Genomic DNA, 16,749 nt, shown 5'->3' with positions numbered 1-16,749 from the left:
CTGAGAGAGAAACGTGCGTGGGAGGTAGCTCAGTGCCAGGCAGCGTGGGCTGGAAGGAGCATGTCCCCTCCTCCCGGCCCTGGAGCTTCTCAGCAGATGGGGGGCAGTGGACAAGGACGTGAGATCTAACACCGCCCGGGTGACGTGCACACGCAGCCACGTGGGAGAAGCATTTAAGGAAAACCAAGCGGCCGCCGGCTTCCAGAAGCTGGCCTGCTGCTCCCGCTGCACATCCGTCACTGGCCCCTCCGCCCACAAAGCCCCTCCTTCTGCTCCCCTCAGGCCGCCCAGCCAGCGTGTCAGCAAGGCAGGGCCCAGAGGAGGAGAAACCCCACTTGGAAGGGCCTCAGAACAAGGCACTAAGTGCTGAGTGACCTTTTAGAGGTTGCTTAACATCTCTGTGCTTAGAGCAACCCTTAGCGGGAGTGCAAAGTCCAGAGCCAGAGGTTCCACTCAATCCTCGTCTGTCACTCAGCAGCTAAATGAGGAGCAAGTGCTTAACCTCTCTGTGCCTCGGTTTCCTCATCTCTAGAATGGGGCCCCTGCAGCTGAGAGCGGGAGAGCCTGTGCACCCCAGTGCGGCCCCAGGGGCCTAGGAGGCATGTGTGCTGGTTAGCTGGTTAGTGGTGATGACAGTGCGGGGGGGGGGGGGGGGGGGGAGAAGGGAGAGGATGTGAAGGGGGAGGGGAGAACCCCTCTCCTAGGACAGCAGGGGTGGGAGGAGAAGCTGATGTAACAGAAACTGAGTTCTGGGCAGCAGCTGGGGGAGAGGCCCTTTGGGGCGAGGGGCTACCTGCTCTCGCAGCTGGAGGACCGGGACTCCGAGCTCTGGGATCGCGAGGGCCTGTGGTGGTGGCGGAGGCGGTGAGACTTCCGGGGCCGGCTTCGCGATCTTGGGGTGAGGGGGGGACAAGGAAAGAGTCAGAGAGAGAGAGAGAGAGAGAGAGAGAGAGAGAGAGAGAGAGAGAGGTTGAGTGACTGACCTGATCGGACTGGGGTGCAGTCTGATCGGACTCGTGTAACTAACCCTGTGCCGATGTCCCTGCCAAAGGTAAGCCTCTCCCTCCCCCTCCCCCATCACCCGTGCTCCCCACGGGGCACCTGGGCCTCTCACAGCCAAACAGCACAGAGTGAGCAGGAGGGGTCCCTGGGCGGAGCCGCCTGAGGGCCCGCCTCCCGCTGAGAGCAGGCTGCCCACCCACCGCACCGGGACAGGAGTCGTCCCTCCTGCCCCCTCCCCCTCCGGAGGCAGGAGGCTCAGCAGCCGCCCCGGGCGCCAGGCGGGCACCGCGGGCACCAAGGTGTCCGCCCAGGGCCCGCTACGGGAGGAGCCTTTGCCCACAACAAGGGCTTGGTGCTGGGACTTTTAATTTTTCAAGCGAATACAGAATTACAGGTTTCCAATGTAAAATATTCCCTTTGTGAATGGTGGCTCGTTGTTGAAAAGGACACTGTTTGGGGCAAACGCACACACCCCCCTGCGGAGTGCAGGAGGCCTCTGGCTGCCACTCTGTGGCCTCAGCCCTGGAAGTGGAGTCTAGAATCTTCCCCTGGAGCCACAAGCCCACTTTCAGAGTGAGTCACACATCACCGGCCACAAAAAGCACGGCCGCCACGACCACTGTCCCCCTGGTGTCCTGACTGCAGCTCCGGCTCCTTCTCACCGACAACAAGGACGGGAACAGCGCTGCTGCTACGGGTGCCGGGGTTTGGGCCGAGCGGGGAGGACAGGGGGGCAGAGAGGACTATGGGGGGAGGGGAGCTTGATTATCTCAGCCCAGGACTGAGGACCTTGCAATGTGATAACCAGGCCACTGCCCTCGCGTAAGTCCGAACTCTGATCGGGAACCCAGGGCCTCCAGGAGCCACCCTGTTAGTTCCACAGCCTCCCCGCCCGATGGCGGCCGGCCTGGCGGCTCCAGCAGCTCCGGAAACGTTTGTGTTCTGGCTCCCACATGTCCCGTTCCCCACGGCCTCCTGACAGCAGCCCACACTGACACACACTGCGGGCCAGGCTGTGTCCCAGGCATTCCCTGAATGGACTCGGCTGTTCCTCACAGCACCTACAGCGAGGCTTTCCTGTTATTCCCAGTTCCCAGGTGAGGACACCAGGCACAGAAAGTCTGTGCACTCGCCTAACCCACATCGCACCCCAACCCTCCCCTGCAGGAAGCCCCTCACTGCCCTGCCCCCTTCCCAGTGCCAGGGCTCCCACAGCCCCTCAGATCCTTCCGCCCCGCCTGGCCGCTGTGCACCCTGCACCGGAGCTTCTCGAGGCCACAGGAAGGCTGGCTGTGCTCTGTCCGGGGCCAGCGCAGGGCTGCCCGATGCCGGGCCTCACTAAGGGATGTGAACAGAGGGGCTGTCTCCCCGGGGTCACGTGTTTAAAAGCAGCCAGGAGGTGGGACTTGGCAGGAGTGACCCTCCTCTATAGACTTCTGGGGCTCACTTGGCTCTTGGCCCTGGAAGGGCGGCCACTTGCTGCCGAGGCGGGCAGGCCTGGGCTCAGCGAGGACCCCGCCCTGCCCTTAGGGACGGGGCTCAGCCCCTGGCTCTGGGTGTCTGCACTGCAGCCCAGTGGGCAACTGGGGCTGAGGGCGCAGAGATCGGCGCTGTCTGTACTCGGACTGACAGCACATGCAGTGCCCACGACCAGTAACTGCCTCTTGACCTCGGCAGCCTGGTGACCAGGAAGCCCCCAGATCTGACTCCGAGCGCTACCGCTTCCTTCTGGCGCTTTCTCCTGCGCCCGGCGGCGGCTGGAGTGCCCTCCTTTGCACTGACCTTGGGTGCAGTGACCTTGGGAGCCGCAGAGCTGAACCCCCTCCCTCTGCGCCCTCCTTTCATCCCGCCGCCTTTGATCCTCAGTTAGAGGCCTCTCGGCGGGAGATGAAATGGGAGCTGATTGGAAAACACACGCGCTAGCATTTGCAGGGACAGAGGAGGTGGGTGTCACCAAATGTGCTTTTAATTTGCCTGGGAAGTGAACGCAGCAGGAAGCGCGACTGATTTGAATTTCTACGAACAGTGCACCCGCCGCGTCCCAAGACGGGCAAAGGCTCACGATACCTCGGTGCCAGGGCTCGGGCTCATGTGCACCTCCTGCATGTGCATGCATGTGCTCATGCCCTCTTACCCCTTGTGCGCACACAGCACCCATGTGAGCACACACAGCACACACGTGCACACAGCATACATGTACACACAACACACACGTGCACACATGTGCACATGTAAAGACCCCGCAACCCACCTCCAGTGCCTAATCACACAGATATGAGCAGTGCACACTCAGGGTGCACAATTCACATACAATGGCAGACAGCGCACCTATGTGCACACAGTCATGCTCACATAAGCATGGACACATGTAATGCATTAGGATAAACACAAATACATACCACGCACACACACACACACACACACACATACACATGAGATACCCATATTGCATACATTTATACACACAGCTCACCCAAATGTTTGCATGACGGGACAATCTATAGACATTTACAAACAGTGTGTGCGCTATAGGTACACACACTAGATACACATGAATACAGAGTACATGCACAGGAGCACCAGTTCACACACACGGGGTGTGCCAGCACATGGGAGCACACCCTGCACTTTCACGCACACACACACCTGCAGACCCCTGTGTGCCCTGACGACTCCCAAGCCCATGGGTCGCGTCCACACTCAGCTCTGTCCTCCCACTCCCGCCTCACCCTCGCCTGCCCCTCTGTTCCCGGCCACTGGGCAGCCCCCAGGTGGGGAGGACCGTCCAGAGGTCGCTACTCACTGTTTTTTGTGCCTCTTCTCTTCCCTTCTCTTGCTTTTTGGGCTGGAGGAGCTACAGGAGAAATGAATGGCCAGTTAACAGAAAGATGCAGAATTCCAGGCAAAGGCAAACATAAGCTAAGTGGTAAAAGGCATAACCCCCAGGACCAGAGAGCCAGGCTGCGGGAGGCTCCGAGAGCCTAGGCCCGAGCGGTGGGCGCGCACTCTCACCAGCAGGCCGGCCAGAGACCCCGCCCCACAGGCGGGAGGCGGGGGTGGGGCTTTGGTAGAGACCACTAATAAAAGCAATGACACCACCGCCATCTCCGAGGCTTTATTACAGAGCGGACATTCTGCTGAACACTCTGTCAGCCATCTCACCTACCCTCCCACGCCAGGGCCAGAGGGCGAGCTGAATAAGGACGCATTTTACAGATGTGGACACTGAGCCTCAGGGGAGCCACGGGCACACGGGGGGAGGGGCATGGCTGCCCGGGGCCCCCCCAGCCACGCCCTTGGCCGCCCGCACGGACACACTGTGCCATCGGTATCTGAGGGAAGAGAAAGAGTGTTCAAGGAGACACTCGAAGCCTCAGCAAGCTTGGTAGATTGGAAATGTTCTGCCACGAACCTTCAAGCATTTGGGTTTTAGTGTCTTATTTTTCCTAAGTCAGAGGCTTGGGGATGGACAGATGGACAACCATGACTCGAGGTCCCAGCGTAATGAAACGGAGGCCCCGAGGGCGAGCGGATTTGGCCTTCAGGGCAGAGGGGTTCCAGGAATCAACAAGAGGAGGGACTGGCCAGGCCCTGGGACGGGAGGGGTGGCTTCTGCACTGACATCGGACCTCGCCTTGAGCCGCAGATCTGACCCAGCTGTGAGCCACGGATCTGACCTCGCCGTGAGCCACAGATCTGTCCTCATGCTTGAGACTGAAAGACCCAAGTTCAAGTTCTGGCCCCGCAGCAGGTGCTGTGCGACATCGGGCAAGTGGCCCCTCTCTCGGACACCCCTCCTCGGCTGTGACAGTGAATGGAGGACACTGGAGACCACGGCCACTTGTCCCTGAATGGACGGGAGGCCCTGCACCTGCCAGCCGCTCTCGATGTGGCTGCGTTACTGAGGGGCCTGTGCTGTGTGGCTCTGCACCTGACTGTGTGTGTGGACATGCCTGTCCCGGCGTCTGAGTCTCAGTGTCTTTGTCTGCGGGGGACACACCGCACAGGCCGTGATGACTCGGGGGGAGGGGGTGTTGGGGGGTGGCTGATGTTTCTCTCCACGCCCCACCCCAGGCCTGTCAGTGCTCAGATGAGGCTCTGGCACGGAGGGGGGTGGTGGGGGGGGGGAAGCTCCGGAGAGACCAGGAAGAGGAAGAGGAAGAGGAAGAGGCTGAGCCCACGAGCACGGGGACATGGAGCCCAGAAGGCAGAGGCCGAGTGAGCAGCCAGGGAACACGGTTCTTACCTGTGCCTTCTCTTCTTGGAGAACGACCTGGTGGAGGGGAAAGGGAGGGGGGGCAGGAACGAGAGAAAGGAGGAAGGAAGACAAAGGGGAGGAGGGGAGGGGAGGGAAGAGAATAAAGAGAGGTGAGGCTGAGGGCCTTTCTCTGGGGAGCACGTGTCAGTGTGCTTGCGATCACGTGACACGGGGTCCGGACGCCTAGCGAAGCCTCCTCCTCTCTTAGGCTCCGAAGGGATAAAGACCACACGGAGGCGCTGTCTGCGTTTTGAATTCCCAGGTCAGACCTAGCAGCACTCGGTCCTCCCCCAAAATGTCAGTGACCCCTGTGTGAGGAGGGTGGGCGAGTCTGGAGAGGGTGACTAAGGGTGTCCTCTGCCCCCTCCCCACCCCCAGCCTCACTGCCATCCGTCCCTCCCCACCCCCAGCCTCACTGCCATCCGTCCCTCCCCAGCTGTGGACGCATCACTGGCATCACCATCATCATCTCTGTCGCCTGCATGGGACAGCCAGGTTCCACACGTGGGACTCACTGTGGGCAGGCTCCGTGCCCAGCATCTCACCCTCTCAGCCTCTTTCCCCCAAACCCTGGGAGACACTACTGACACCCATTTCACAAAGACACCGAAGCGCAGAGACGTCAGTTCAGTTGCCCAAGGTCACACAGCTTTCACCCCGCTCATTCCCGGAGTGCCCTCCGGCGGCCTCGTCTCCTCGCAGCGTGTTCCGATGCCCAGGCTGTGTGGGTGCCTCCCCGCTGCCCCCCAAACCCCGAGGCCAGACCCGCTCCCATGACGATTACCCAGCTCCCCAGCTAAACGGGAGCAACCCGAGGGGAGGGGCTGGGTCTCGGTGGCTGCTCTGTTCCCGGGGGCCCAGAATCCTCATTCATGCCACAGGAAGGCATTCGATAACAGATGTAAAAAGTAGAATTAAAAAAAAAATTTTTTTGAACCCTTTTTAATGGAGCAGAGAGAAAATCTCAATGCATCCTCTGCTCCCAGCTCCTGTCTCCAGTCAGCCAGCCATCATTCCGCAGACACGCTGCGGGCGCAGTGAGCTGGGCCAGCCGGGCGGGTGCTGCTCAGAGGGAAGAGGCTGGGGGTCAGAGCGCCGGCCTGGCCCATAAACACAGCCTGCGTCCTCTGTGAGCCCCCGGCCACTCTCCTGCCCGCCCAGGACCCACACCTGTGAGTGTGTATGCGCCTGCGTGCGGACTGGGACCCGGTGGGACGTGGGTCCAGTTCAGATGCCCCGATCTGCCCCAGGGGGACAATCCCAGAGCCTGTTTGCAGGATTCCGCCGTGGACACGGGACCGACCGCGAGTCCGTCTCCCTGTGGCTGGGCCCGCGGTGGGGAGAGGCAGCAGCTGTGGCACCCACAGGAGCGGGGACCGCGCGTCCTGCTTGGGTTCCATCTGCCTCCCCCCGCCCCGTTCTAGACCCTCACGGAGGCCTGGCTGTCCTGGGACACACCCCTGCCTGGACCCGCCCAGTCCCCTCTGCCCGAGGGGCTTTAGTGGGCCTCTGGCCCTCGCACCAGGGTCTCAGGTTGTGCAAGAGACAAAGACAAACAACAAGAGCAATTCCTAAGAAACACTCCACGCAACTGAAATGCTCCCGGAGGAATGCCCTTCGGTGTTACCACTCTCCCCGCCCCCCCTCGCCCCCCCCCTGTTCCCCCTGCCCCCCCCGCCCCCATCTCCACCCCCACCCCCCACCCCCACACCTCCCTGCTGGCAGAGGAGGGGGGCCGCCCCTGCTGACGGAGGAGGGAGTGGAGGAGGGAGGGGAGGAGGAAGGGGAGGAGGAGGGCCGCCCCTGCTGGCGGAGGAGGGAGCGGAGAAGGGAGCGGAGGAGGGAGGGGAGGGAGGAGGGGAGGAGGAGGGCCGCCCCTGCTGGTGGAGGAGGGAGGAGGGGGCCGTACCTACGCCGCTTGTGCTTCTTGGAACTCTTCTTCTTCTTCTTCTTGGCAGGTGACGGGCTGTAGGACGGGGACCTGCGGGAGAGGGAAACCCCGTCAGAGGGGGGCTCTGAAAGGCCGGGGATGATTTTAAAAAGACCCTTTCCAGCCCTGGCGCTGGCCTCAGCTCTCTCAGTGACACACACACCGAAGTATTTGTTTGAAACGTCAGGCTGAGGGTCAGGTGACCCGAGTTCCAAACCGGACCTTACTACAGACTCAGGAGGTCACGGTGGGCTGGTCCCTGCTCTCTCTGATTTCCCCCCTGACAAAGCACAAGGCTGGAAAAGGTTCGGAGTTTCACACTCAACGGAGGCAGCAGCCGGGGTCAGGCAGAGGGAGTGAGTGGTGGGGGCTGTGGCCAAGCAGGGAGCACCGGCTGAAGGAGGCTTCTGAGCCAGCCGAGGGTCCGTGTGGGGCCGCAGCCCAGCTGCCAGAAAGGCCCCTTTCCATAGAAGTCACCAGAAAACATCTATGTATGTGACATCTCCTGGCTTCCAAACGTTGGCCACCAATTAAAAAGACAAAACCAAAACCAAACCAGACACCCCCCCCCCCCCACACACACACACACAAAGCCACTTGGCAGGGCCAGCAAACATGCCTGCCTGGGGAGGGCAGTCCGGTCCTCCGAGTCACAGTGCCTGTCCCCACGCACGAGCCTCGTGGGCTTTGCTGGCTGAGAATGACTCAGGGGAGCCTGATGGCCGTGCTTTCCTTCTCTGAAGTGTTCTTATGTGCCCCCCGAGCTGAGATCCAGAGGCAAAAGCCATTTGCCCCTATTCCTCCGCTCACCGCACAATATCTGGAAGTCTGGGTCTCATCCACGTTCCCCTCTGGGCCCCTTAGGAGGAGGCTAAAGGGGTGTCCTGGGACCTGTCACTCAGACACTCCTCTCTGCTGCCCCCTGCAGGCTTCTTCGAATACTACCTCCCAGGTTTGGTGGGTTTTTCAACTCCCCCTTCTAAGGTCTCTGCCCACCACTGTGGGTCTAATGAGCGGCAGCTTAGAAGAATATCTGGGAATCTTTTTAAACACAAAAGAATTAAAAGAACTTGTACATAGAAAAAAAAATCATAGGACACAATAGAATCCATAGCTGGAACAAATATAACACCCGTTATCCTGGGCTTTAACCCTGCTGGTGGGCGTGGCAGAGCCCAATGAGGAGCCCGGAGCCATGTCCCTGGGGGCTTTGCCGCCCCTCTCGGTGCCTTTCTATTCCCATCTCTAAAATGGGGACAGTATGCTTGCCGGGTAGACTGTGATCAAGGGTAGATGAGGTTATGGAGGACACAGTGCTTAGCCAGCCCTCCACACAGAGAGAGTTCTAAAAAACCCCCAAAACAAAGAAACCCAAATCAATATTCACGGTCATGACGATGCTTCGGTTAACTGGTCATTATGTGTCAGACACGGACAGCGCCTTCCGCATCTGGGTTTCCAACTAATTCACACAAAAATCCCAAGAGGTAGGAATTACCCTCATTTACAGAAGTGGAAACAGAGAGGTGAAGTGACTTCTCCAAGGTCGCACAGCTAATTGAGAGGCAGAGAGAGGAACTCAACCCCAGGGGTCACTGGCTCTGAAGCCCCTTTGGCCCCCGTTTTTTATCCCGTCCCCCGTCGTCCAGGCGCCCCCCTCCCTGGGCCTCACCTCCTTCTCCTCTTCCGGGTGGACTTCTTCTTCTTCTTCTTCCCCCGGGAGGATGGTGGTGGCGTCCGGTCTTTGTCGCGGGAGGCGCTGCAGGGGGCACAGAGTCTGGCCTTAGAGGACTCAGGGGTCCCGCGTCCCCTCAGGGCTGTGGCCGCCCAGGGAAGAAGGACCCAGCTCCTCAGAGGGTGAAGGCGTGGCGTGGGCCCCTAATTACCGCCTCGCGGCTGGAATGGCACCCTTCCCAGGGGTCTTCAAACTACGGCCCGCGGGCCACATGCCACCCGCAGAGGAGTCTGATCCGGCCCGCCAGGTTTTTTGGGCAGTGAGCGCAGCCGAGGTGTTACAGTAGGAATTAGTAGTTCATATAGTCCGGCCCTCCAGCTCTCTGAGGGACCGTGATCTGGCCCCCACTTTAAAAAGTTTAAGACCCCTGCCTGAGCGCCTCACATAAGGAGTTAATGCCGACCTAATGAGACAGACGCTGTGCGTTACCTAAACACCAACCGATTATTTAAAACAAAATTATAGAGGCTAACTGCTCCTTAATTGATTTACTATCAAACTTGCAAATGGTCCACCTTGGCAAATAAATCGCTTTTTAAATAATTAATCGGCAGTCCGGGCCCCTTCCCTCCCCAATCCGTCTGGTGGGTATAGTGCCTGCTGGAATGTAATAGGAGGCGCCTGTGTTAAGTGGCAGCTGATTATGGAAAGTATATTTGCTGAGGCCTAATGTAATGAGATACATATCTTATATCGCCCCGCAGAACCTCAAAACTCTCCGCTTTTCAGGAATAATTATTTCCCATTCAATTAAATTCAAATGCTCCGGCTGCAGCTAAATGGAGTCGAGCTATCTCCTATTCTAATCGGGGCAGGCTCCAGGGATATTTTAAAAAATACTATCCCGTGGCAAAAGGAGGTGGTTGGGGATGAAAAACCACTTGGAAATCGAAACACGGCAAGCCAGCTGGACCACAGTGGGAAAATGACATAGTAATAAGAATATTATTGTCTTTATTAGCCATAACGCAACTACCATTTATTCTCTTATGACATACACGCCGAGCGTTTTCCATGCCTGGGTGCTCGCCGACGCGGTGAGAGGGGCTGATTCTTACGGCCTGCGCTGCAGGCCCGAAGCGTGGCCCCTGCCCTGAGGGCTTTCCCACAGAACCCACCGCCTCTGCGTCCCGTTTCTGCGGCCACGCTTTTGGAAAGTACCCAGCTCTCTCGAGACCAGCGTAAAACGCTGCCATATTGAATTCTACTCCGAGAACCTGATCATTTTGGTGAGTGGGGGAAAAAATGATCAAGTGGTTACAACAAACGCTAGCAGGGGTCTTCAAACTACGGCCCGCGGGCCACATGCGGCCCGCAGAGGAGTCTGATCCGGCCCGCCAGGTTTTTTGGGCAGTGAGCGCAGCCAAGGTGTTACAGTAGGAATTAGTAGTTCATATAGTCCGGCCCTCCAGCTCTCTGAGGGACCGTGATCTGGCCCCCACTTTAAAAAGTTTGAGGACCCCTGCGCTAAGGTCTCCGCATTGCCAGGACAGAGATCATAGACCAGTAGCCCGGATATTTGCGAGAGAGTCAGTTTCCGTGGGTTAAACCTACATATCAAGGGGATTGCGACTCAGCTGCTTAACTGCACTTCCATGTGAGAAAACTCGGAGGGCACTACGCATTTCCGGAAGCAGACAGGCTTCCGGTAACTGGGGTAGCCACCTCCAAATCTTCCCTTCAACGAGTGCTGACAGAGGAAGAGCCTAATGAATAGTGGGTGAGTGGCCAAATGAGGGGTGAGTGGATGAAATAATGTAGCCACATGTTAAATCGTCTGTTTTCATATAAACACTCCCTAACGTAACAGTGGCCGGGAATTTGAGAGAAAAAAGAATCCAAAGTATTTAAGGAGGGATACTTAAGGGGCGAAACAGAAAGATCTTTGTTTCAGTCAATAACTCATTTCTCTCTGGAACCCGGGAGTCCCAGGGGAGCAAGGTTTGGGAACCGCTGTCCTAGACTCAGATGGGGTGACACCCAGAAAGCCCTTGCCTCTGGGGAGAGCGGAGGCTTGCTGATCCCGATGTCAGGGTGGAAAGAGGAGCTGGCGAAGCCCGAGGGGAGGAGTGGCCAGAGAGACAGGCTTATTTCTGCCTCCTCGACATGCACATTCTCTCTGGCCTGGAGGAGGGGGCAGCACCTCACCTGCGTGCTCTCGCAGGACTGCGCTCCCGGCAGGCCTTGTCTCTCTCCCAGCTGGTGCCCGAGGCCTCTGTGGCCAGATGCTGGCTCAGCTTTCCAGAGGGTCCATCCTGACCTGGAGCCATGGGGCCGTTCTGGGGTTCTGTCCTACAGGAACAGAAATAAGGAAGCAAACGTGTTAGACTGTGACAGAGACTCGCAAAGCTCGTCATACCTTCTCAGATGCCCTAGCATAGCCCAGCTTCCCTGGCAGTTAGTTTGGGGCCACGAGGTTATCTTTGACCAATAACCTCTGGGTGGGAATGCCATGTCCTGTCCAGTTTGACACAGTAAGGTCTCACTGTGTTCCTCCGTCACAGCCACTCTGATGGAGTGGAGATGCCTAACCACGTCAGAGTTTGCATGACAGAAATCAGCCTTAGCTAGATGAAGCCACTGAGGCTGAGTTATTTGTTACTGCAGCTCAGCAAACCCTATCTTGACTAAATCACAGCGAGAGGCTGGAAACCAGCATTTCACTTCCTTCCTCAAGACACAATTTGAGGCCAAAGCATGATATCACTAGTTCCAACTCCTCTTTGCCATTTCAATTCCATTTCTCCCCTCTGCCTTATATGTATATGGAATAGAGATACCTGAATTTGAATACCACTTTCACCATATAGTGGCTACAGGACCTCGACCTGAGTTGCAGTTTTCTAAGTCATGAAATAGGGAATAATATCAGCCATATGTTGTTGATTTGTGGTGAAGATAAAGTAAGTGAACAGGAAGACCTAAAAAGTGTCTGCTTCCTTCCCTTTCCTTCCCTGGGAACTAACCCTCCCACCTGGTGCCAGAGCAGGTCTGAGGCCACCCATTTGAAGGCCTGAAGTTCTCTCTTCTGCCTCTAAGATGAGCTCCAAACAACACAGCCAGTTCCCTGAGCTCCCCCTCCTTCTCTGAGTCCCGGGGAGGGAAAAGAAGTTGCCTAGTTACTCAATCTTTGAAGAGTCTATCACTCAAATCTGCTGGCTCCTAAGCAGGAGGAGTCAGCAATCCAGAGTCACAGGTGGATCTGGCGCCCACCAGCAGCCCCTGCCCTGCCCGCCCTGCCCGCAGACTCCAGGGCCGGCATCGATCAGCATCGTCGGCAGTTCTCATGCCCCCCTCTGCTGCAGCCAGTGCATCAAGATTGGTTTTACGACTCGGGATGAATGCATCTGATAAGCCCCCTGCTCCTCGGGGCTGCTAGGAGAGCAGGCCAAGCCCAGTCAATATTGAAGGAAGGACAGTAAAGGCATCCACCTCTGCCAGCTGCTTACGGTGCATCTTTAGAAGCAGAGCGGGGAGATGCTGCAGCCCTGGAGGAATGGACATTCAGGTCAGGGCTCCCCAGCCCTCCTCACTGCCAGCTGCTTGAGCTCCCTCCATCCTGCTCAGCTTGTGTCCCCTGCACCTTCTCTCCCCCCCTCCCCCCCCAGCCTCTCCTCTGAGGATCCCACTTCCATGCCTTTGCCCAGGCCAGTCTGTCCATGTGGAATCTGTCCTGGCTCTTCTCAGACAACTCAAGGTTTGCCATTTCTGCCCAGCCCCCAACAAGGCGTGCCTCCCCTAACACCTGTCTGGCCGGGGCTGACTGCACTTACAAAAGCCCATGCCCCGAGGGTCGGCAATGTGACCAGGTCAGCTCTTAGTGCAGGGCTGCAGTGAACACAACAGATGTCCCCATGACCAAGGAGTCTACATTCCAGAAGGGGATAATAAACAGGCAATAAACACACAAGTGAGTAATAATTGGGCTTATTGGGTGGTAATAAATTATGGAGAAATAAATCAGAGAAATGGGACTAGGGAGTGGGAGGGGTGACAACCATTTTGCGCAGAGTAATCGGGGAAGACCTTTCTGAGGAAGGAACGGGGTGGAGACTTGAAGGGCTAGGGACCAACCTTGCAGCTGTGATGGTTTGGCCCTGTGTTCACAGACTCTTTGGTACTCCAGCCACCAGAAGATTGAGCCTAATTTCCTTCCCCTGAGTATGGGAAGGGCCTGGTGACTCACTTTTAATAAATACAATAAATTATGGAAAACAGAATAAGTCAGCAGGAGTGACAACATGTGACTTCCAAGTCTAGGTAAAAAGGCAGCTTCGGCCACACTCTTGAGCTGACCACGTCCAGGGAAGCTGGCCGCATGGAGAGGCCCAAGGTGAAGGAGAGCCACGGCCTCCTGCCGACAGCCAGCACCACCAGGCCCCGGGAGTGGCCACCATGGACGTGGACCCAGTCCCAGTCCAGCCTTCAGGTAAGACTGCAGCCCTGGTTGGCATCTGACCGCAGTCACAGGAGGGAGGGTGAGCCAGTTGCCCAGCCAAATTTCTGACTCACAGAAACTGAGACATAACTGTTTAATGTTTTAAGCCACAAAGATTTGGGGTAATTTGTTGCCCAGTAACATATGACTTCTACACAGGCCTAGGCAGGAAGCAGGAGATGTGCTCCCGGCAGAAGGAACAACAAGTTCAAAGAGCCTGGGAATACACAAGGGACAGCAAGCAAGGGCCAGAGTGATCAGAGAGGAGATCAGACACCAGTCTTTGTCGGTCCTGGGGAGAACTCTGGGTCTTCCGGGGTCGGCGTGAGGGACCTCTTAAACAGAAGAGGGGTACGGTCTGGTTTGCGTTTTAGAAGGATCCCTCCAATGGCTGGAGACACAGATGGGACAGAGGGAAGGACAGCGACGAGGAGACTGCAGCAATAGTCCAGGCTCAGCGCAGCGGGCAGCAGTGGAAGTGATGGGATGTGGTCAGATGCTAACACATTGTGAAGGTAGAGCTAGCGTCCTTTGCTGCTGGCTAAATTGGGGTGCAAGAGACTAAGAGTAGGGAGGGAGGGGTCGAGGAGGACGCCAAAGTTTAATGCCTGAGCCGCTGGCCAGACGGACATGGCGATGTGGGGGGTAGACACCCCGGGCGGTCTGACCCCTTCCCCAGGATGTACTAATCCATTTGGTACCCTCACTGCAACTCTTCACCATGGGCTAGGACCATTTCACCGTCTTCTCTCACACTAAACTGTGAGCTCCCTGAGAGGAGGGTCATGTGTTCCTGCCCCAAGCCTTCTGCTTAGCAAACACTCGGCAACGTAAGTTCGAGGAATAAGTTAAAGAGCTCATGCATGGCTGCAGAGAACATTTGCTTCGAAAGGCTAGCAAGGGCTTTGGAGATACTTTGAGCGAATCCCCGTGTGCTATAGTTAGTGGATGTAAGCTAGCCAGTGCCTCAGTCTACTCAACAGGCCCCATCCCTGCCTGCTCTGCTCCACCCGCTGTCTCTTAGAAAAGCGATCCATGAGGTGGGATGGCCCAGCAGATCATGAGGTGGACACACAGGAGGATGGTGTTTCCGACTCTGGGGCACTATAGGAAGATAAGACACAAACCCAGACTAGAGCGGCCCTGTCACAGGCAGACTCGGAGAGCTGGCGTGAGGAAGTGGGCGGTGAATGAATGCACGGTGAGTAGCCTGGGCACTGGCAGAAGGGCCTGGTGACTTTGCATAGGGAGAGAGCAGGGACATGGGTCATCTGCAGGCAGGGGGAGATGGTGGGGCATCTGCTCAGGTTGAAGGTGATGCCTCATCCATCACTGCCTTCTCAGGGTTCAGAATCCAGGATGGGGAGCTCCTAGTGATGCATTGATGAGACAGGGATCGTGGTCTGACTGCAACTTAAAATTGCCCTCCCTTCGTGGCCCCGCCCATCTCCCTTCCCTGACTCCAAATCTGCATCCTTGCAGGTTTTTAAAAATATATATATACTTATATATTTTTGTTGATTTCAGAGAGAGGAAAGAAGAGGGAAAGAGGGATAGAAACATCAATGATGAGATAGAGTCATTGATCGGCTGCCTCCTGCACACCCAGCACTGGGGATTGAGCCTGTATGTACCCTGACCCAGAATCGAACTGTGACCTTCTGGTTCGTGGGTCGATGCTCAACCACTGAGCCATGTGGGCCAGGCTTTGCAGGGTTTTAAGAAAACGCTGTGTCCACCTTTGCTGAGAAGGATGCGTTTTACCACGGCCCTTCGATGCTGCGTTAAAAAAAAACTTAAAAGAAGGCAGGCTCTTCAGGGGAGGCTGGCACAGTGGCGTCAAAGGCCAGCGGCTGCTCTACCTCACGGAGGGAGGGAGAGAGAGAGGGAGGCCTGAGTGCTGATTCCACAAGGCCTCCCGCTCCCTTCCTGCTAATCAGCGACCTGGAGCTTAGTGGCTGCTCTCCCGTAGTCATGACAACCAGCAGATTTACAGCCTCTGATAAGAGCCAGGGCTGAACTTTCTGCAAAACTCTCCAAGATGCCTGTCTCTCTCCCAGCAAAGTGCTTGTTGGGCCCAGGGCTGGGTGCAGGTCTCCGTGCCCTGCACTAATCCAGGTGAACACTCAGAGATGGACCGTGTTGCAGGGGAGCGGGAAGGGCCCCCAGCCTCGGCCCACCTGGCATGGAGAGGGGAAACTGAGACCCCAAGAGGCAAAGGGACATGCCCAAGGCCACTCCATGGGTGACTCATGTTAGACCAGCAGCTGGAGCCGTGGCCTTTTGACCCCAGCCCAGTGCTCCTTCCATGTCACTCCATGCTGGACCCTGGGGTCAGCACTTCCCGTGTATCATTTCATTGAAGTTTTCAAAGACACCCAGGAGTACGCATGGTCATCCCCACTACACAGATGGAAAAACTGAGAGCCAGAAGAGTAAGTGGCAAGAACAGCCTGCCCTGTGCGTTTACTAGGTGTGCCGGTTAATAATGCGGATTTTTTTCAATAGATGGAGTTACACATTATTATGTTGATACATATGCGATTTGGTATGTATGCTATTTTCTTGTATTGACAACAAGCTTCAAAATTTCTTATGTCAAATTTGCTGAAGGTGTTAACATCACAGATATTTTTACACTTAAAAAATGTCAAATTTTGTGCCAAAAAAAACACACACAAAACATTTGCAGGAAGTTATAATTCATTTCTTTACTTTGAAGATAGTGCTGCTGAATACTTTGGGAAGCTTATGGTGAACATCTCCATCTCAAGATACTTGTGAACTCTGGTTTAAACACTTTGAAAATGATGATTTTGATGTGAAAGACAAAGAACGTCCAGGTCAACCGAAAAAGTTTGAAGACCAACAATTACAAGCATTATTGGATGAAGATGCATGTCAAACCCAAAAACAACTTGCAGAAAGATTAAACGTTGCTCAGCCAACAATTTCCAATCATTTACAAGCAATGGGAAAGCTTTTAAAGGGAGGAAAATGGGTGCCACATCAACTGAACGAAAGAAGAATGGAAAACCAAAAAGTCAGCAGTAAAATGTTGCTTCTATTGGCATGAAAGAAAGTCTTTTTTTTTTGCATCAAATTGTGACTGGTGATGAAAAGTGGATTTATTTTGAGAATCCCAAATGCTCAAAATCATGGGTTGAACCAGGTCAACCATCAACATCAATTACAAGGCCAAATTGCTTTAGAAAGAAGACAATGCTCTGCATTTGGTGGGATCAGGAAGGTGTGGTGTATTATGAGCTTCTAAAACCAGGAGAAACCGTTAATACTGATTGCTAGCGACAACAAATAATCAATTTGAACCACGCTTTGACAGCAAAACGACCAGAATGTGCCAGAAGACATGGCAAAGTAATTTT

The 16,749-nt window shown here is 55.9% G+C and overlaps 1 protein-coding gene across 3 annotated transcripts in view; it reads right to left on the bottom strand.

Moving 5' to 3' along the window:
- SRRM4 (serine/arginine repetitive matrix 4) overlaps positions 1-16,749 on the bottom strand; it is a 118,546-nt gene that overhangs the window by 23,400 nt on the left and 78,397 nt on the right. For 2 of the 3 annotated variants that reach the window (XM_084868307.1, XM_084868305.1), the window contains exons 2-7: positions 11,074-11,217; positions 8,863-8,949; positions 7,170-7,241; positions 5,249-5,275; positions 3,806-3,856; positions 794-892 (exon numbers count right to left, since the gene is read on the bottom strand). In XM_084868307.1, coding sequence (XP_084724433.1) covers positions 794-892; positions 3,806-3,856; positions 5,249-5,275; positions 7,170-7,241; positions 8,863-8,949; positions 11,074-11,217 — 480 coding nt within the window. The remainder of the gene's footprint in view (positions 1-793; positions 893-3,805; positions 3,857-5,248; positions 5,276-7,169; positions 7,242-8,862; positions 8,950-11,073; positions 11,218-16,749) is intronic. The other variant, XM_084868306.1, reaches the window with a different exon arrangement.

This window comes from Pipistrellus hanaki, assembly GCF_964339955.1.
Source record: "Pipistrellus hanaki genome assembly, chromosome: 19".
Classification (NCBI taxonomy): Eukaryota; Metazoa; Chordata; class Mammalia; order Chiroptera; family Vespertilionidae; genus Pipistrellus; species Pipistrellus hanaki.
This window is presented reverse-complemented; position numbering and strand designations above follow the sequence as displayed.